The sequence below is a fragment of the Caretta caretta genome, chromosome 3, assembly GCF_965140235.1.
Source record: "Caretta caretta isolate rCarCar2 chromosome 3, rCarCar1.hap1, whole genome shotgun sequence".
In the NCBI taxonomy this organism is placed as follows: domain Eukaryota; kingdom Metazoa; phylum Chordata; order Testudines; family Cheloniidae; genus Caretta; species Caretta caretta.
In genome coordinates, this window is record NC_134208.1 from 72,298,296 (window position 1) to 72,319,936 (window position 21,641).

Sequence of the window (21,641 nt, forward strand, 5' to 3'; positions counted from 1 at the left end):
AGTGATGGGTGCCTAAAACAGAGAGAATCATAAATAAGGACTAAACATTGAATTTATTTGCCAAAAATATATTCAAAGCAAAGTCTATCAACAGACTGGCTAAAATGGAAAGAATATGATGTGTTATAATTTGCACTGAACTTCATTTTCACAGTCTTCCATTTTTTCAAACAAATAAAGGTCAGCAGCAAGACCTAACTATAAACTTCCTCTGTCTCATGGTTGTAATACCTAAATACAATTAAAGTCAGGCACTGAATGTGTATCTTGGTACAGAAATTCTGCAAAGCATAAAGAAATACCATATTTAACATACTAAATCCATGGCCTTTTCACCTTGCAAGCAATGGCAGGCTACATATTCTGGCTCCATGAGGCTGACCTGTTTGGCAGAAAGGTCCACCTGAAACAGATGACCCAAAACAGGGAAACCTTTGCTTTAGAGGCAGCAGAGTTGTGGAGCTGTCAGGTAGGTAGTTTGTGTAAGGGATCTCACTGTTTCTAGAGCTCAGTGACTAACATTCTCAGGCTCCTCACTCTTCTGCTTCTTTTCCCATCTGGTCCCACAAAAAGTGCAAGAATTGCTGTAGTCCCACAGTCCTCATTATATGTAGCTATGTGGTGGTGAGGGTTTAGGAGGAAAAGAAGGCTATGTACTTCTTAGAAAAAATTAAATGATCTGGCAAAGTGTGAGTAGAGACACACTCCCTATTATTGGAAAGTCCTGTGGGGTCCTCCATCTTTCCACCAATCTCCTTTTATGTGGGGAGAGCAAAGGGTAGTATTTGGGCCAAACATCCCTTCTCTCTATAGAATGGGGCCATCAGACAGGGATAGCCCAATAACTTACAATTCTTCCCTGGCTATCTATAGCACTATAATTACTTGTATTATGATAAAACACAATAGGCAGCTCATCACCCATACCAAAATACAATGGTAGTAATTCATGTCTTCCCAAAGTATAAGATTTCATCCACAGAAAAATGCTACATTAGCACAAACTCCATCCTTTCTAGTTCAGATAACACTATAGTATATCATTTTTTCCTACTAAAAATGTTAATTGCCTTCAAACGTGAATACATTTTACCTGTGGCTTCCTCTAATGTGGCAACATCTAGTCTGGGACTATAATTTCCATAACCAGCAGCAGTAAAAGCACGAATCTGGAAAACGTACACTGTTCCTGGTTTCAAATTATTAATGGAAGCTGAAGTGGACTTGGTTTTTACTGTTGAATAAGTCCTCTCTCTTTGATCCTAGAAACAATAAGACAAAGGATGAAGTTATATTTCCAGGTCAGATTTCATTATTGTTGCACACAAACAACTGACAACTGGTCCTGGCAGTTTATTTCAACTTGCTGTGGTTTTTTCCCCCTTATAAAGAATGTAGCACACTCTGTGGAGCATTACAACACAGTGTCATTTCATTCAGGGGTTCTTAAAATGACATAAAATTTAAATGGGAAGCACATGCTGTTAGTCATAAAAATCCAGAGATAAAATGATTGCCTTTGTGCCTCATTTCCTCAGATTCTGAGGAACAGTTTGATCATCAGTGAACTCCAAAGAAGTTCTCTGTTGGTTGAGGAACAACATTAAAATGGTATCTTCACAACTCAGCTCCTACATTTAATGAAAACAATTTCTCGAATTGTTCCACAGTAAATAGTCTTTATCCTGAACCCCTTATTCAGACAACTCTGACTGTCCTCAAAAGATATAGGGAGCGCTCCATTTTCATCAGAGCAGTGCTACTTGCTTTCTTTTCTACAGCTTTCTACATCTATTTTAGTGCCAATAGCGATCTACCAGATACTGGACCAAACATGGAGGTCCTTGACTATTAACGCAGATTTCACTCAGGCAAATTGACATTGATTCCATTTCATAAGGTAAAACAGATTAAAAACCGAATAAGGAGTTCAGGATTTGGCCCAGAAAAAAATAAAAATAGCAATATCTATACATAATTATTCATTTTTTAAATGCTACACAAGCTGTATCAGAAACTATAAAATAATTCAGATAGCAACCCATACAAGGCATTTGCTGGGCCAAATTCTCTTTCCGTGTAGATATGGGCAACTCCGTTGATTTCAATGGCATTTTGCCCAACTATACCAGTGGAGAATTCTGTCCACTGTATTTCAGTATAACAACAAAGCCCTTGTGTTGAAATATAGCTTTTCATATGATGTGTCAGATTTCTTGTACAAGATGTGATAATGCCTTCTCCCATGGTTTGTCCACCCTGTCTTTTGAGTGAACATGTCAGATAGTGTAGAAATATTTTTTCATATCTTCCCCAAGAGGAAATCAATCATTTATAAGCATGGTTAGGGATGGTGAAATGTGTGTGTATGTGGGGGGAAGGAGAGGAAAGGGGATGCGGAAGGAGAAGGAAGCAGAAATACCAGGAAATGGTGAATAGTACTGTAAACGTCAGCAGAACTTCAGAAGTTCAGAGTTTGGGTTCGAATACATAAACTAAGCTTATTTGAACTTTGAAAACCTCTTGAATTTGGGGGGAAAAACTGGGCTAGAAATCTCACAAGAACAGGCTTACCTGTGAGATTTCTGGCACTTCCAGTTCCAGCCCTAGCCAGAAATCAGACACGAAGAAACACTTATCAGAACATGTCAGAACCTTTGAAACTTTTGTTTGGTTCTAAAACAAGGTGAAAGTTCAGGAAGTTATATAACTGTGTGACTCTTCCTGTAAGCAAGAGTCAGACACACATTTCAAATTAAAATACATTTGCTTGTACATGCATGTGAGCAGTCCCACTGAATTCAAAAGACTACTCCCAGCTGCAAAGTTTAGTTTCTGAGTGAATATTTGCAAGATCAGATCCTTAGTCTTGAATTCTCATTAATTAATTTAATTTTAATTTATGACTGGCAGATATTTCTCTTATAGCAATGATTTAATACATTTATTGCCAATCTCCTGTTTGCATAACTCACTAAAACAACACAAATATATTGAATAAATTATAAAAATCATATTCTCATGAGTCCTATTCACAAAAAGCTAAATGTTTTGTGATTTCATCGAGCATTTTCAGTGTTTTACAAAGACCAATGATGATTTTTACAGGCAAGAAACTATTTAGGATATGTAAAAAATAACATTGTTTAGTCATTGGTAAACATTTGAAGACTTGGAATTTATCCCAAGATAGAATTTCACTGTTGTGGGTCTGTGAAAAAATGAATTAACTTGTACAAACAGTAAAATTTCTCTTGCAAGCTATAAAAATTGAGGTATGCAGCTCTCTGACAAGTGTTGTAATAAGAGAAATTAAACCAAGTAACTCAGAGTTACGATCATTATAAACTATCTACCTTTTTACTCTCCTTTCTAACCCATGTAAAAATAATCAGATAAGTATATTTGTGTTATTCAGCACAGAAAACTAGATGAGACATTTGATATTGGATACAATGTGGTTTCAATTTAATTGTATGTTACCTAGAAACTTGACATACTCAGCTCTGAAATAAATATAATGATTAGCTTAGATATGGAGTTAAAATACATCCTCAACAGTGATCACAGAAGAGCTCCTTCCTTTATTATATCTTAATTCAGCCTTTTTTTAGAAGCTTTTGAGCATTAATTAATATCTTGCATGTATAGAGCATTTTTTTAACAGAGATTAAAATCCTGGCCTCAGTGATGTCAATGGCAAAACAACCCTCATCTTCACTGGGCCCAGGAGTTCACGCTACATATACAAGGATAACTTCACCTACCATGGAAATGCAACCACTTTCTACCAACACATTATTGAGAGCTTTTAGGGGAGCAAGTGAAAAATAATTCATCCAGCTGATATTTCAGGGAAAATGGATGAAGATTTGAGACATCAGGTCTAACATGCCCAACTCTGCAAAAGTGCCATAGGTTATTTTATTACCAAAAATGATCTGGAGCTTTGTTTTATGTCTGATCTCAACAGCACATTTCCAACAGCCTAGAAGTATTAAAAAAAAGGGATAAGAGACAGAAAAGTCACAAATCTCTTGCAAAAACATTCACAGTCCTGTTTATTGTAATCATATAAAAACAAGCAAGATAAGCATGCTATCGAGTGGATGTTTTCATTTGTGTAATATACAAATACAATATACAGAACCTATCATGATAATAAATTAATGGGATATGAAGACGGTTATTAAAAATCAACTACAACCTGAAATGACACCAACAGATAATAGCTGGTATAATTACTATGGCATTAAAATTTGCCCATGGAAGAGTGGGATGACATGATGCAAACAGCAAATTGTTGTGCATTTCACATACACTTACTTTCTCGTAATACTTGATTTCATATTCAGTGATGACTCCATTAGGATGTTCTGGTTCCTGCCAGGAAAGCTCCACGCTCCTTTGCAGCACTCGCTCTTTCATTACTTCGCTAACTTGCGAGGGAGCTGTTTGGACGAGATGTGTCAATAAACCATGAGCAAATTTGCTGGATGTCTCAAATCAAATGTCACTACCGATCAGTCCCATGCTGTGCCACTTTCATTAAGGTAAAGAAAAGCACCTTTTCATAGCTCACAATTCAAAAGTTAATGAATATTCAAGCAGAACCTTATTACTGTTCATAAACCATAATAGAAATCTAAATTAAAGTGCAAACAGCAACAAGATAGCATTGTTCAAGCTAGTGCAAAACTGGAATTGATAGGATCAGAATGACAATTAAGCAAATGAATTCTAATTAAGCCAGGAAAGTAGGTTTTCAGATTAATCTCTTGTGGTAAATTAAGAGTCCAAATATTTATTACATGTGTTTTGACAACACTTATAAAATAAAATAAAAGAAAAATTAAGAGAAAGAAACAAAAAGACTATCATATTTAGGCTGATTTCAAAAGGCTGCTTCCAGATACAGTTCAAACAATTACCAGCAAAGTTCTTTCATGACTGAATTTGCTTGGTAGTGAAAACTACATAGTAAACATCACAAACCTGTTTCAGTTATAATCCTTTGTTTCCACTCATTCAAAACATTCTGAAACATTCTTCCTTTTGGGGTGAAAAGGCTTGATCTCAGTGCTTTAGGAACGTTTGACAAATTAATTAATACAGTATGTTCTTGTGGAGTGAAGAGGTAAAACAAAACAAAAATGAACCAAAACCCCCCAAACAAGCAAACCAAAAAACCCCCAAACCCCCATACTCTATGTTTTTTCTACTGCACCATTCTTTCGATAAACATATTACAAAAACCAGGTGAATTTTGGAACTTGAAGCATGGTGTGCAAATAGTGTGACACCACAGTCTCATTTGAAAATATATTGGTCAGGTAATAAAGTGATAATTAAGTTATAAGTGATTGAAAAGGTTTTTGCACAAGTCATTTTGATTTCTCTTACAACAGATCCAAGTTCTGGGTAAAAATAATTTATGGGTAATCCTGTCTAATGATACTGAAAGGTGGCAGATTTTCTTATTTATTATTAAGTGGATCTAGTGACAGAAGTGAGCTGTAGCTCACGAAAGCTTATGCTCAAATAAATCTGTTAGTCTCTAAAGTGCCACAAGTACTCCTTTTCTTCATCTCACTAATGGGTACTTCCAAACGTGTGGAGACAAAAAATTACAATGTGGAATAGAAAACTACCCAAATATGACCATTTTGCAAATGTCAGTTGTATGACATTTTAGCCCTGTTTGATGTTACGTCTTGTCCTTACAACATTCCCATGGTATACCAAGCACAATCAGAGTTGGATCCTACTACCGTTCAAGTCAATGGAAAGGCTCCCATTAACTCTAATGGTGCAGGATCAAGTTCATGTAGAGTAGGTTTATTAAGAGGGTCTAATACTCCTCCCACTGAAATCAACGGTGAGATTCCCACTGTTGTTCATGAGAGTTGGATCAGATCCAGAAAATCTATTCAGAGTAATGGATCCATACATTATAGAAGAAATCAAAATTAGAAATAAAATTGATTTTACCTTTGTCAGACATAGGATCCACTGCTCTGGTCAGATGTCATAATTCATGAGAAGTGACCAACTATATATGGAAAATAATAAAATAGCAAACACCCACAAAAATAATCACTACCAACAAAGGTAACAGGTGGCTCTGGGGCACAGAAAAAGAATCACTTAGTAATGCTTTCAGAAGATGGAAATAGTCTGAAATTTAAAAGATGCAGTAAAGACTATTTAAGTAGTTCTGAAACTAAAAAAAATATTGTTTCCCAGAAGAATCCCTGCCCCCGCTTTTTTATGCATAAAATTACATAATATGTAAATTTCATTCCTTCTTTAAATATCACAAATTTTCAACCTGCAATCAAGGCACTTAGAAAAGACTGAAGGATCTAACATCTAGTATTTGCATCCAAAGAAACTAGCAACTCAGTTTTGCCATTGTTAGAAAAAGCATATATTGACAACCAGGCTTAAAATGTTACCCACCCAAGATGTTGCATATGCCTGTCAAAATAAGCCTCAAATGGGAGTTTAAAATAACTTTGTGAAAGAAGATAAGAATGAGGAAGATGTAGTTAGTATGCTAACAGGCAGGAGGAATTCCTAATTCCTAAAAAAAGGAATTCTGCTTCCATTCATTTGAGCTGGACAGTAATACCCATGAATTATGACACTCTTCCAAAGGAGTGAGAACAAAGGAGAAAATCACGTCTGAGCATGCTCCTTGGCATCTTAGTTTTTTTTTTTTTAAGAAGATCCCAATGAAACCCACACCTTTTATGATATCATAAAGTTTCTCTTCTCTTATAGGAGAAGGGGCTGCTGCACAGGGGAAATGGTAAAATTCTCACAGAAATGCACAAAACTCAAGCCTTAAAAAATGACTGCTTAATATCAGCAACAGGAGAAAATCATCAGTGAAAAAAAATATTGTCTATCCCATGATTTTTAGGAGTTTTCCACAAGTTCTCCTGAATTCTCTAAGATTCTGAAAGTCATAACCCGTTAGTCAGGGAAAAAAAGTTAGCTTAGTTTTCAGGTATGCAGATAGTGCATCATTTCACACTGTGATGGCTGTATCTCTAGACAACTAATAGGCCTGATCCTACTGATGTCACTGGATTCAGGCTCTATCCATAAGGAACCCAGAGAAGATCTGGGGCCTTTTGCTGCAGCAAATGGGCGAACTCTGCTTTCTTTCACCCAAAGCCTAATTTGAACCGCTTCCATTCCAATATTAAACATGGGCATTTTTCTTCTCTTAATTTAAGTGAAACTCTAACATTTATGTTAATTCAAAATTAAATGTTGTATAAATATAACGAAAAAGCCAAAATATCCACAGCATGACCAAGTTAATGTTGCTCTAGGAAACTCAATTCCTGTGTTTCCTAATCTCTTTTTATTTTATTGTGCATTAGTATACCTTTTAAAATGTAACCTATTTATGTTTCATTAAAGGGCTCAGAGAATCCAGGGAAACAAAGGATTCAAGGCATGCCTGATAATTTTCATTATAACCTATTATGTCATTAGTCAATATAATCAAAGTTGAAGTCCCTTAACATAGGCTGCTGAACTGATAAAATCTTATAACTGTATCACAAACTTCATGGTTTAGTAGAAGCATTCCAAATCTCTCTCTCTCTCTTTCTCTCTCTCGATAACTGCATGCTTGGAGTATTTTCACTCTAATTAGTGGTATATACTCCTTTGGTAGCTAAGTCTCTGGAATGCAGCAAACCAATTTACTCTGTCTAATTTTCTTTGTGATGATTAACTAGTTGTCTTCTTTGTCTAAATGAGTAGCAACAGCATACTGGCTGAATTTCAGAGGAATCCTTGTGTTCCATGTATCATATTCTATTTCATCCAGTAAAATGTTTTCAGGCTGTTAATTTAACATTTTAGATGTCCAAAATTGTTAATGTTCATACTTATTCTAATACAATTATACAGTACTGAGGTCATCTGAAATTGTTCCCAATGTTCACTCCCTTTGGTTTTATCTGATTTAATTTTTTCATTCCATTGGTCATCCTATTTATTCTTCTTTTAACCAAGGAAGCAATATGAACTACCCCCTTTGGGATTAGTTAACCTTGCTTATCTGGGGATATTGGGAAAGTAGTGTGTGCCATGCACGGCTCCCACTTAACCTCTGGACAAAGTGTACAACAAAAAAGGGATTATTTCATCTTTTCCTTTAGAGAAAACAAATTGAGAGGAGGAAAATTAGATTATTTTGCAAACCTTCCAAGTTATATTGTAGGTGTGCAAAAGTAGTTTGAGTTGGGAACCTTATTTCCTGTTAACTGGCAGCCCTATTTTCTCCTAAAACAGATTTGATTTAAAAGCAAAATAAAATATGTTTTTTTTTCTAGTTAAAGGGAAGACTGTGCTGTGTACTAGTGTGAAAAAAAAAAGCCACAATCAGTAATTCCCTTGGTGCAAAGTGGTTCCCAGATTGGTGTAGGCGGCCCCAAGACACATTGTAGCTCTGCCTGAAGCCCCTGACATAGAGTAGGGGGAGGTGGGAGGGATGTTGGTAAGGGACTGACTAACCAGAGTGTTCTACCCTGGCTATTCTGGGCTGGCAGAGCAGTTCACTGGTGCCTCTAGGAAACCACTATAAGTTAGAGCAACAACGTGGGCTGCTCCAACTTTGTCTGGGTGCTGGTCCCAAAATTCAACAGGCACAGAGGTGACTTTAAGCCACCTTTACCTGGCCTCTTGGGCTGCATTTTCTGAGCTCCTTGTGAGAGGTGCAGCTCAGAATCAGGGCCTCTGTATTTTTTATTCCCATTACAATTTTTCTCTCTTGTTCTCTATGGTCATTTTCCCCATAGTCTCTCTCTTTTAATACTATCTGTTTTGTATTCAAGTTTTCATTGATTCCCCCCCACCTCTTTCTGGCTTCTTTCTGATCCTTAAACCCATACCCAGACACCTCCCCACAATCTCTCCTGAAGGATGCGAACATTCTTTAACAAACCAATAGAATTTTTTAATCCACATTTCTGTGAGTTGAAAATTTGTCAAAGCATGTTAATCCGTCCCTGACAGCACTCCCAGTCAGTTAGGAACCTGATGGTAGGGCAGTGTGCTGTGCACTCTTCAACTCCCCATGCACCACTGCTCCCAAGAGTCACCATTTCTCAGAATCCAGCTAATTATTTCGATGATGTGCTCCATCGGGGAACCCACGCTCTTCAGAACACGGTCTGCTACCAACTTTCTTTCTGACGTTCCTCAACTCCCGTTTCCTTCCTTTGTGCTGACACAACAACCGGTACATCAAACTCTCACAGCCTACCAGGGCTGACAGGTGGATGTCCCTACACACGCTGCAGAAGAAAACATTGCTAGCATGACAGGCACTCAGCACACCCCTTCACCATTTTTTAAGTGCTTCAAATACACCATTCAGAACAAGAAAAAATTGATTTTTCACTGGTTTTCAACATCTTAGCCATAGAGAAATATAACTTTGCTGGGCTTTGCTGATAAAGCCTTCAAGTTATATGGATTTCAAGCTGGTCATCATTTTCAGATCAGGTTGTAGTAAAAATTAAAACTGAAGTGTCAAAAGGAGCAGGGTATTCCAAGGAAATACTCTGCTATGGAGAGAACATTGCATTCAGTAGGGCAACATGTTACAACCATCTCCCTAAACCAATCACGTGACACGTTATTAATAATATATATGAATACTTATAGATAGAAAACTGCAACAACAGTGTTAGAAACTAATCCTTTACACCCAACTTTTTTTTTAACACATGCTACTTGCCCAGGCCTTTAACCTACATCCTGAGCTAAATAAATGTACTTAGTCTCTACAGTTCTCAGTCCTAGAATTTTCCTCAATACAATGTGATAACATTTCCAAAGCACAGTGACTGATGTGAAATGAAATGCTTTCCTCTTTATATTAACCTGAAACCAGAATAAAAAACAAAACAAAACAACCAAAACGATGTCAGCTGAAAAACTGAAAGTATGGGAAGTTGGAGCTTGCTGTGTATCAGCAAGTAAGGTATTGCATGAGCACTTTTAGCACAAAGTCAACTGAAATGCAGCTTTCATAAAAATACTTTGCAAAAGACAGCTACTCAGCCATTTCTCCAAGATTTGTTAGACTTCAAGTTCTGTACATCAATGCACTGCAATTACACCCAGCAACATCAGTCATGGAAACTTTTCATTTGATGTGCTTTGTGAGAAATCTGTCTTGAAATAACATTTCCAGGCAACAAATATACATGTAGAAGTGGAGTTTGCATTAAACAAAATTGCTCAAATCCTTAAGGAAAGAGGGGTTCAATTCTGCAGCTATGGATTATGTGAAGAAATCCTGTTGAATTGATGACAATAAATACTGCAAAACTGGGGGATCCCTATTACAAAACGATAGTGGAACTATGGATGCAACTGGGCTTTCCTTATCAGTGTTGCCATAATAAGTAAGTGAACAGAGTTGACTATTTGTAATATATCCCTTTATTTTATGACAAAAATAAGACACTTAGGACAATTAGGGCTTGATGCTAGACTCATTGAGGTCAGTCAGAAAACTCCCATTCGCTTTAATGGTACAGCATCCTAACACAATTTCTTGTGTGGCTTTTGGCCTTGTACTTTTTTCCATCCCCAATGTATGCTGCAATTATTCAGAAATGGTAGATTTTTCGTAATGCAGTGTTCAGATCTGCTTTTATATCACTGCAAAGATTTATTTTAGGCTACAATAAAATTACATGAAATATTAACACCACTTTTCTATAAGGACATGTTGTACCAATTGATGAAGCATTCAGTATTCAGGTATCAGTCCTAAAAATGCAAATCATAAATGGAAGTACCAATCATACCATTACCGATATTTATTTAAATAATGTCTCTTTCAAAAATATATTACCTATCTGTTTTCTGTGCAGATTATTGTAGACTGGAATTACTCTGAATTTATACCCATTTTATCTGAGCTCGGTATGTGGCCCATTCTAAACAGTGCATGCAAAGGTCTACGTAGAAAGAAACTGAAATAGAAAAATATTAGGACAGGACTAGATTAGTGGCTCTCAGCCTTTTCAGACTACTGGACCCCTTTCAGGAATCTGATTTGTCTTGCATACCGCCAAGTTTCACCTCACTGAAAAATTACTTGCTTACAACATCAGACATAAAAATACAGAAGTGCCACAGCACACTGCTACTGAAAAATTGCTTAATTTCCCATTTTTACCATAGAATTGTAAAATCAACCAATTGGAATATAAATATTGTACTTACATTTCATTATATAGAGAAGTACAAACAAGGCATTGTCTGTATGAAATTTTAGTTTGTATTGACTTCACTGGTGCTTTTAATGTAGCCTGTTGTACAACTAGGCATGTATCTAGATGAGTTGATGTACCCCCTGGAAGACCTCTGTGTGCCCCCAGCTGAGAACCACTGGACTAGATTATTGTTAGTCCTTTTGTGGCTGTTCAAGGAGGGAATAAAAATCTCCCCATTTCTCCATTATCAGTCCTGTGTAAGGACTGTAGCAAATTACTGTCCCCCGCAATGCAACTAGGTAATTTTGGAAGATGGTGCAGCTCCACACCATATCTTATGCTAGACTGTAGCTAAATGCCACAATTTAACTCAAAAAGAAAAGGAGTACTTGTGGCACCTTAGAGACTAACCAATTTATTTGAGCATGAGCTTTCATGAGCTACAGCTCACTTCATCCGATGCATTTAACCCAGGGAGGATATGCCGGCACTCACTTTACAGTCTCTCTGGGTTTACACAGGCATAGCTAAAATCAAATCTTGCCCCATGTCTGCGTCAATTGTATAATTTTATTGGTGTAAGTATTTCCCTTATTTGTTTATTAAATTTCCCACAAACATGCAAAGCATTTTCAGGAACAAAGCAAAATAGCCCATGCTCCAGTATGGCACTGATGCTCAGCTTCTGACAGTGATTTGGTCTACCTCTCTTCCTAAGAATGTTTGGCTGTTTTGAAACATTTGTGTATATTTGTCTTCATGTTTGTGCTAACGTGCCAAAATCACACAGTAATACATACAAAAGTGGCAGCAGAAACCATGGCAGCTCTTAAACTGAATATTTTTAAATAGACAAAAATTTACAGCACTCTCACTTTTGTTACAGAGTATATCTCTGGCCCTCGGTTAAGTCTCCACATGACAAAGCAGCCTGTGATAAAAGGTTATTGAGTACCACTGTATTATGCCATTAGTACCTATTGCTCTGGATCAATGACAGAGAAATTCCCCACTGTGTTTACAAGCTGCACCATACAGAAACATATCCAAATAAATCAGTTATTTTACACTAACAACATCCTACAGAGAAGCCACTTTAACTTCTCCTCAGACACACTTTGCTTTCTGGCTCATAAATATAACACTGTGTGCTTACAATGCTCTGTAAGCTGTGGGCAGAGAGGCAACCAGCTCATTGAACCAATTGGGGATTTTTAAGTAGTAGATGCTAAAAGGCAACAAACTCAAGTAATAGCTGACTGCACTACTCCATTACAGCTTTTTCTCATTGTTTTTGTGGTTGAAAAGCTCCTAAATTACCTGCTGATCTATGGGGAGCAACAGTAAGAATGGCTGTTTGAATATATCTGCAAATCAATTAAGGAAAAGCTAGGAGTCAGAAATAGATTAAAAGGAATCTACATTCCGACGGAATGGCTTCAATTCCCCTTCCACCTCACATATTAGCTAAATATGATCATATTCACACCGTTCTTACTAAAATTATGCAGTTTAAAATTTGCAAGAAATGCCCTTATTTAGTATTGGATGTGCAATAATTTAGTAAATTCCCATCTGTTTGTTAGTGCTGATGTATTCAGAATAATTAAAGAGGTTAAATGCTAATTCCTATTGTCAAATTCTGTAAGTCAGCCCTGGGATCAGTTATGTGTGCTGTCTACAGTGACATAATTGTGGGACAGAAACCAATAAGGACCAAAGAACAAACAAAACAAAAACTCCAACTTGCAAAAAGACATAAAACAAACAAACAAAAAACAGTTTATGACAATAAGAGCTGAATGTTTGTCAAGTATTTCTGGCCAGAATCTGCTCCAAGACCTGTTGTATGAACTTCCCTGTTTCTTTTGCCTAACATCTGGTACAAATACCATTGGCATCTGTGTGTCCCGTTTTTTTCAAAACTGCTGACATGGGTATCAATCAGCACCAAACTGATGCTGACTTGTGTAACAAGTGACAATATCAATTCCCAAGACATCCACAACTTTTGCTTCCCGAATGAGTTTTGACGTGTCGGGAACAAAGTGGATTCTTACAAATGCGTTAGAATAATAAACTAGCCTTACAACTAACACAAAGAGGCTTTTTGTTCTTTAGCAGTGTTTGTTTTCTTCCACAGAAGAAATATTTTTCTATTAATTAGGTTTTTTATTTTTGTTCTGCCTTTTTTTGAGATTCAGCTATTATACTGACTCTTCAAAAGCAAAACATCTGCCTCTGGATTAAAACCCTGACCCAAAGGTCCTGCAATTTATAAAAGTCTCCCAAACACAGAGACGTTGTTTTCCCAGTGGGCTACTCATCTACTTTATGTTTTCTTTCTCTTGCTATTCATCTCTAGTGACAAGTGTCAATTATGGACAAAAGATTGATGGGATGAAAAAATAAAGCACAATTTACAAATCACTTCCTGTGGAAGTGGATAGGTGTAATGACAGAGACTGTTTGCTGTAATTGAATTCCTTGCTGCTCTCTACTCAGTCACTAGAAGATGTCAACTTCAAGGATGTTAGTCCTGGAAAAATATCTTAATATATGTTGACTTTTACTGTATAGTTGGTAATACCATTCAAGCTTAACTTGTCCACAAACAAGAATAATATTTCTGTAGGGAAATATGATGCCTGACGAATAAAACAATGGTTTCAGAGGCCTGCACACTGGTATGATTATGTTTATTAGAGTAGGATGTCCAAGCAATATTTGAATACATTCCAATTTCAGAAAAACCATTTTGTTTCAGACACAGCCAACAAAACCCTGGAGATGAGTGCCATTAAAAAAAAATCACTGATCAAATATTAACTGCAAAATGTATAAATATTCCATAAAGATGTCAATGGAAAACAATAATTAGTACCGTGGCACATTCAAGGACATAATTGTATATTTGGAGAAAAAAAAGTTTTCTTTGCTAGCACTCCTAAAATGTGTACAATTTCTGTTTCATCTTTCCAAATTCATTTGAAATGCATTATAATAGCACTGCTAACAGTGAGTACATTTATGCAAGCAAAGCAGGTGGCAGTCCCAGAGATTGCAGTGAGAGTTCCTGGAACAGAGGGCTTGCAAGTACACACTATGGACCTGATTCTCTTCTACTTTATAAATCAGAAGTAACTCTGCTGAACTTAATGAAGCTACACAGCCATAAAACTGGTGTAAATGAAGCCAGACTGTGAACTCCTTACCGACAAAGATGCAAAGTTAATCACAACAGTAGTCCCATTAATGGAAGTGAGATTACCGTTCTGAGTAATTGCTCTCTAGTGTGAATAAGGTGATCAGCATCTGGCCTTATGTCTATGAATGTAGAAACATCCTGACCATTGATAGAAATTCCATTTGATACAATGTTACTTTGATGTATCCTTAAAACAAAATGTTAAATGAAAGTCATTTCGAGCATGAGAATCTTTTTTCCATAAACTATTCCATAAATTAGATCTGGCAAACCGAGACAGAGAAAATGCATTCAATCTTAAAAAGGAATCTCTATTTATAAAGAGAACAATAGATATTTCAAAGAGAGAATATATGTATTCCTTTAATAAAGTCATGCCCAAAAGTTATGCAAATACTTGAAGTTTATTATACTGTCTCGGTTTCCTACAGATCATGTTCAACCAATTATACTGATAAAAATAACACATTTCCCAAGTTTATGTAACTTTACAAAGGGCTAGTTTATACATTTATACATATATACAGTGGTGTAATGCACACTACGGTGGGGAAGGAGGGGACTTATAAAATATACTAATGTGTTGTGCATTAATTGATCTGTGTAGACATTGCTAGTGAGCACAAAGACTACATCTATACTACGAGATAGGGGTGTTATCCCAGTCTGCATACACATACTCTCACCAGTCCTCATTGCCTGAGGACCAACAGCAGTGTAGGCAAGGTTGTACTGGCAAGGGCAGCATAGCTTAGCTGTGCTGAGTATGTACCCAGCTTGGCTACAGTACTATTTATACTTGAGCTGGCTGTATGAGAGTTAGTGCGAGTATGTGCACATAAGCTGGGAATCACAACCCTACCTCACCCCTAGTTTCAAACAGCCCTACATGGAAGTGCACTAGGGAACCTTCAGTGCACACGAGAAGGGTCTACATGGGTCAGTTAATGCATTTTAGAAATCATACTACAGTAATGTGCATTGCTGCACTGTGTAGACAAGTCCTAAGAATTTATCTAGCATAATTTTAAAAGATACTCTTACTGTCAGTGTATCCGACCTTCCTCTTGCATAGACAATACACTACTACTATCTTCAAAAATTCTTAGGTCTCATTGACTTTCAATGGCTCCTGAGTCACTTAGGTGCTTTTGAAAATGTTACCCTATAACATTTCAGTGTACACAGAAGTCTGTTCCCTTTCCCATTTCCGCTTATAACAGAAGTTTACACATGCACTTGCATGATGTAAAAGCATGTACGATTGGGCAGAAATCAGTCATGCCATGAAAGACTTAACTAAATGATTTTAGGGTACTAGAAAATTTTAAAATTGTTACACACCTCTTATTGGTTACATTTTCCTATGCACTACTGTAGTCTATCATGGATCTGAGAGGAAGATAAGCTTACTGCCCAAAGGGTAAGTATTTTCTGCAGTTACTCCCCATCAAAGTTGCTGCTGATATACATTACAAAATGTCAGTTGTGCAAATTATAAATCATTTTTCTTTTTTGATTAGTTCCACTCTTAGCAGAGACAGATTCTGATCTCACCTCGATTATAGACTAGTTCAGTTGTATTGATTTCAATTAAGTTACTCTTCATTTACACCACTGTAAACAAGATCAGATTCAGGCCCCAGAAGTGAAATGACGCTTTATTGCATGAGTTGCATTTTTTACAATGAATGAAATATGAAGCATTTCCATGCCATTAAAAATTTAATTATTGCCACTGATTATGAACCTAGATGCATCACTAATCAGCTAGTCTCTCATTTTTCACAACCAGATTAAAATGTCCTTGTGAATTCTGTCAAGGTATGATTATGTTATTATTCTAGTAAGTAGTTTTGTCTACAACCTTCACCTATTATCTAGGATTCCCTGCCCTCCTTTCGTACAGAAGATGTTTTTCTGTGTAGACTGTATAGGGACAACAGCTTTCCAGTTACCAACTTTTCACAGAGAGGCCCCAAGTTTACAAAACAGTAATATGTCTAAAGATACAGAAAAATATGTCACAAAAAGTTTGTGTTTACCAGTCATATCAACCAAATAATATTTAATGCTTCCATAATTCTCATCCACAGATTTCAATACGCTTTATGTGGGTGGGCATAACAAACATTATTGTCCACATTTAACAGAACTAGAAGCCAGAAAGGTTATGTGTCTTTTTCAAGGTCACACTGTAACTCACAGAAGAGTCAGAAATAGAACCCATGCTGTCTGACTGCTAATCCTGTGTTCTGTCTATGTGACCACACTTCAATGGAATTCCTTTTTTTCACACCAATGTAAGTGAGATCAGGCCCTATATCATAACGAATGCACACATGTGGGTAGACTTAAAGTTGCATGGTCAACTATAACTTTTATTTCCTGAATTTGAAATTAAAGTATCAAACTTAATGTTTTCACTGCTTCTCTTCATATAAAATGGAAAGATAAATTATGATTCCCCATGCAACACAGACTGGCAATAAATATAGTGCATGTTAATTCTTTTCACTTGGATACATATGTAAAAACCCTGCTTAGAATGTTGCTATGCCAAAACACTTCTCTGGCTACTCAGTGATTAAAATGTTCATTGACTCATTACCTCAGGGTGCAGTTTTCTACTGAGGCCATCTCTAGCTTTTGCATGAGTCCTGCTGGATTCAGAATGAGAGAGACAGTTATTCAACCACTCATTGAAAGCTTCACTGCATTCAAGGATCAGAAATAATAAAAGAAGCAAAAGAATTCACCTTCTGTTCCAATTAACCATCAGTGGCTCAATTAATCATAAAATATAACCGGTGAGGATAAGGACAAATCTTATTTTAAATCACTTCGAGGGTTTTTTTTTACCCTGTATCCATCCTTTCCTAGGTGAATTAAGGGTTTTGTGAAAAGGTGCATCTGGAGTCTGATAATATTGGAGCATGAAGTACTTTGTTCAAAAATAAAACAGGTACCTCCTGGTAACAACAAAGAGAGCTTCTTACAAATAGGATGTGGGCACACTACCTGGGGTTGAAATATCTGCAGAACTTCCTTTCAGCTTTGGGAAGTTGAGGCACAGCCCAATGTGGCCACAGAATATCCGGGAACCCAGTGGGGAATGGGAGGGAGGCAGCAAACTAAAGTGCTGGTACCTCCTCGTGGCAGATGTCCAGGGCAGGTAATTGTTATGGAAGGGATACGATTATTGGAGAAAATGGATTGGAAAAGAATTTAAAAGAAAACATTCCTTAAGGGAGCTTACGAAGTGTGGTTCTGGGCTCCCACCTCTGGTACAGCACGGAGCCATCCCCCATCCTTTTCTAGCCCTCTTAACCTCCTATGAGGGGAGGGCGGCTGGTGCCAAGCAAAGGGATGGCTGGGACCAGGTTGAGGATTGTGTGGAAATGATTAAGGACATGATAACCATTAGCACTGTACAATTTATTGCAAGATACGCCCAGCTATTTTAAGTGAATAATGTTGTGGCCCAATTAAACCACATCTATTGCCTCCTGCCTGTCTTCTGGCATAGATGGACAATGTCACTTTATTCATTCTGCCTTCACTCAAACCTCTACTTTGATTTTTTCTCTCTGAGGTCTCTGGAAACAATTCTCATCCCTTATACACTAAAACACCCAAAGCCCTGAAAACCCTTTCCATAGGATTTTTAAAAATATATGTGCCATAGTATTGTGATTACTGCAGCTTTGTGAGATGTAATGCAAAAAAGCCAAATAATCAGCATAACTAGAACACATTATCAATTAATATAGGTTAGACTGCAGAAACTCTCCTTACCCCTATAGTGCTGATATTTATCAGAGGAACCTTGCCTATGACTCAAGTGCTAACAAGTCAAATCGCGCACAAACATGATCAATAAAGGACTTCTTTAAAGCTCTAATATTATATAATGGAAATTTCTTTTGAAGAGCTGGCTGTATATGTCCATGGAGGGTTAGAAAACTATCCCTGCAGGCACTGGTAACATTCAGCAGCATGTAATTCAGTATTTCACTCAAAGTAGATCTGACTCATTCTATTGGCACAAACATCACATGTTGAGCATTAACAATTTTTACAATCTATTTTATAAATACTATGTTTTGTTTTCCTTTCCAGAGCTGTCTTCTCCTTCTCTTTGTTGTGAACATTTTGCTTGTCATCTTAGTCTGTGACAGTTTGATGGTTATTACCGTAAGACTCTGCAGGTGTTTTTTAGTGCTTTTCAGGGACCAATCTAATTACCTAAAGCATTTAACACATTAACAGAAGTTAATTTCCAAGGTTAACCACAAAGGAATAAAGTCCCCAGGGTGAAAACGTCAATAAAAACAAATGGCATACTAGTGTATTTAAAATTCTTTTTAAATTGCAGTAATATAATTTTAGAAAGATGAAATAAAGAATAATTTAATCAATAGAACTTTAAAACTATGGTATTGTAACAAATAAATAAATGGAACAAACTGAGAGTCTATTTATTACTGAAATGACAGGTGGATCAACTGTGTTACCATTTCCTTGCAGTCCAGATTGCCCGGCTGTCACTAATTATTATCCATGCAGTGGCATAATTTCAGGAATGCTGTTTATGACTAGAGTGGCACCCTTTGCTCCACTCATTCTTGTTAAAAGAGTAAATCTCTTTTTCTCTTTTCCCTCTCTGATTAATTTCAAATAAGAACCAACTTCATAGCTTCAAGATTAAAATGTCACTAAGGGCCTGATGCTGGACACTGAGAGTTAGTCCACTGACTTCCACTGGTGTTGTATGAGGATGTTCATCTTTCCCCCTCCCCAGAAAAATGAGAACAAGATGGAAGAAGATATTGACATAGCTCCTACTCTCTCTCTCTCCTCCCTTTCCTGTGACTCTCTAATAGGACGCTTCTGGATTCCTTGCAACTCTATAAGTCCATCCTTGATCCCACCCCTGTTTACTTTTCCTTTACTGAATTGCATGTATTATTTCTAGCCACCTCTGTGTGGTTCTTGACCCAGTGACCACCTGAGCATGTGAAATTTAAGTTGTCTGCATGTTGCACTCTGAGATTTAACAGCAGAGAGCATGGAATTTCAATTAGGTGACAGTAGGGCCCAGCTGAGAGTCTGAATCCCCCCGATGCCATTACATGAAGTGAGAAGAAAGATCTTAGGCTTCACCCCTGTTGAGGAATTGTCAAGGGGGGGGGCGGTGTAGCAGGGTGGACACCTGCTCGGGCCCAGAGGACCCAGAAAGGCAGTGGGGCTGACTGGGGAAGCAAACTCAACTGGGGGCCAACTCCCCAATCAGGGCCCAGCAGGCTCTATAAAAGCTGTGAGCCAGAAGCCCAGAGAAAGTCTCTCTCTGCCTTGAGAGAGAGAAGGGCCTGGCTGCAGGGGCTTAACCAAGGATCTGGAGGGAAGCAGGGCTGGGGATAGGCCAAGGGAGCTGGGGAGCTCCGGTCTAGGAAAGCCCCAGGCTGCGGGCCTGGTAAGGCCTATTAGATATGGGCGTTGCAGGGGCAGCCATGGGTAGGCAGAGGCAGCAGGTCCAAACCTTGCCTGTGATGAGTGGCTCATACTGCAGCCTGCCCCAGAGCGTGGGGGCTAGCTGGTGACTGGCAGGAGCCTACAACTGAGGCGAGGTAGGGATAGTGGGTGGGGGGTTCCCCTGGGAGGGGGAGACCCAGAACTGTGGGGTACTGCCAGGGGGCAGCACCCAGTGAAAGGGGCACCGGGGTCATGGGAAGGACATGGGAGCCAGCAGCAAGGCGAGACACAGGCCTGAAGAGGGCGCTCCGGAGGCTGGAACGCTAATTCCCTGAGACAACCAGCAGGAGGCACAACCGGTGCGTCTGCACCCGGTTACAGTGGCGAAAGAGAGTCATGAGTCCCTGCTCATCCTGCTCTATCAAGGTAACTCTAGAGAGAAAGGAGGCCTTTGCCCTAAGCCACACTGACTGCAAGAAGGGGAAGAGGAGGCCCAAGTTACAGTATCAAACAGAAAAGTGGAAAAGTATAGTCCTGGTTCTCCTCCAGTCCCACTGCAGAAGAGAAAGGCAATGAGCCTATCCCCTGGAAGTGAGAGAAGAGTGCAGAAGTCAAGCCAAATGAGAACAGGCAGCCAGCGCTGCTGGGCAGGTCATTGCAGAGAGGGTTTCCAAAAGAGACTAATTCACACAGCCTCCATCCAAACTGAACTCTATCATTGTTTTTCACCTGCTCTCACTTGAGCTCATCATTTCCATTTAAAGTCTCACTGCACTCCTCAAAGCCTGGGGACCATCCATTCAGTAACTGCAATATCATTCTGAGCCTAGCCACTCGGAGGTGGTCTAGGGCAGTGTTTCTCAAACTTTTTGATACCAGGGACCAGCTTGCTGCCTTCCCAAACTGTGTCAGGAAGATCTCAGGGACCGGTGCCTGTCCACAGACCAGTCATTGAGAGACACGGGAGGTATATGCCAGCATTCCAGAAGGAAAATGAAGATAGTGTGTATTGGTGAAAAGGAGGCAGGCTCTGAGGCAGGAGTCTCTGCCAAGGGCTGAAAAACAAATTCTGGTCTTTTAATCATTGGAATCAGCCAACCCAGCCTTAAACCATCAAATGAAAAGGCTGAATTTTGCATATGGTATGAAATGATAATCCTAAAAAAATTGAATTCTGTATCCCTTCTTGTTTGCCCGTCTGTCCCATCTCTCAGTTTGTTCTATGCTGAAACTCTGTCTTTTCTTCACGTTTTTTTTTTTTTCAGTCTCAAAGGCTTTTGTTTTTTCTGGCAAAAGTAATCACAGCTACTAATGACTTTGTGTTTTGGTAACAAAGAAAATGGTGTAAAACTAATAATATTTTTAGTCCTTACATCCTTGTTGAAATAATGACAAAATAGTTTATTTGTAAGGGTTGCCTGACATCTCTATTGCCAAGGCTTTGATTTCACCAATTAACAAGAGAAGATCTGTGGTTCCAACATCCTGGGAAACATCACTAGCTTTCTGAGGTGGAAGATTGTGTCTGTTGCACAGTAGGGACATTTCTTAGGAGAATCCATGATAGGATCTGCCCCCATACCACTCAGGTAGTGCCAATTGGGTGAACCTGCAGAACATGCTCTACCTGGAGAAGTGGTGCTTAAAAAGGTGAAGCTAGCCACAGAGTGGGGGAGATAGTCCTTAAGAAAGGGCAC

General features: G+C 38.2%; 1 protein-coding gene across 7 annotated transcripts in view; it reads right to left on the bottom strand.

Annotated features, from left to right (window-relative positions):
• Positions 1 to 21,641, bottom strand: part of EPHA7 (EPH receptor A7) — a 181,628-nt gene that overhangs the window by 34,773 nt on the left and 125,214 nt on the right. For 4 of the 7 annotated variants that reach the window (XM_075126587.1, XM_048844987.2, XM_048844986.2 and 1 more), the window contains 2 exons: positions 4,327 to 4,451; positions 1,094 to 1,262 (listed from right to left, as the gene is read on the bottom strand). In XM_075126587.1, the coding sequence (XP_074982688.1) occupies positions 1,094 to 1,262; positions 4,327 to 4,451 (294 nt within the window). Of the gene's footprint in view, positions 1 to 1,093; positions 1,263 to 3,931; positions 3,989 to 4,326; positions 4,452 to 21,641 lie in introns of all 7 variants that reach the window. The other 3 variants (XM_075126586.1, XM_048844983.2, XM_048844982.2) reach the window with 1 other exon arrangement.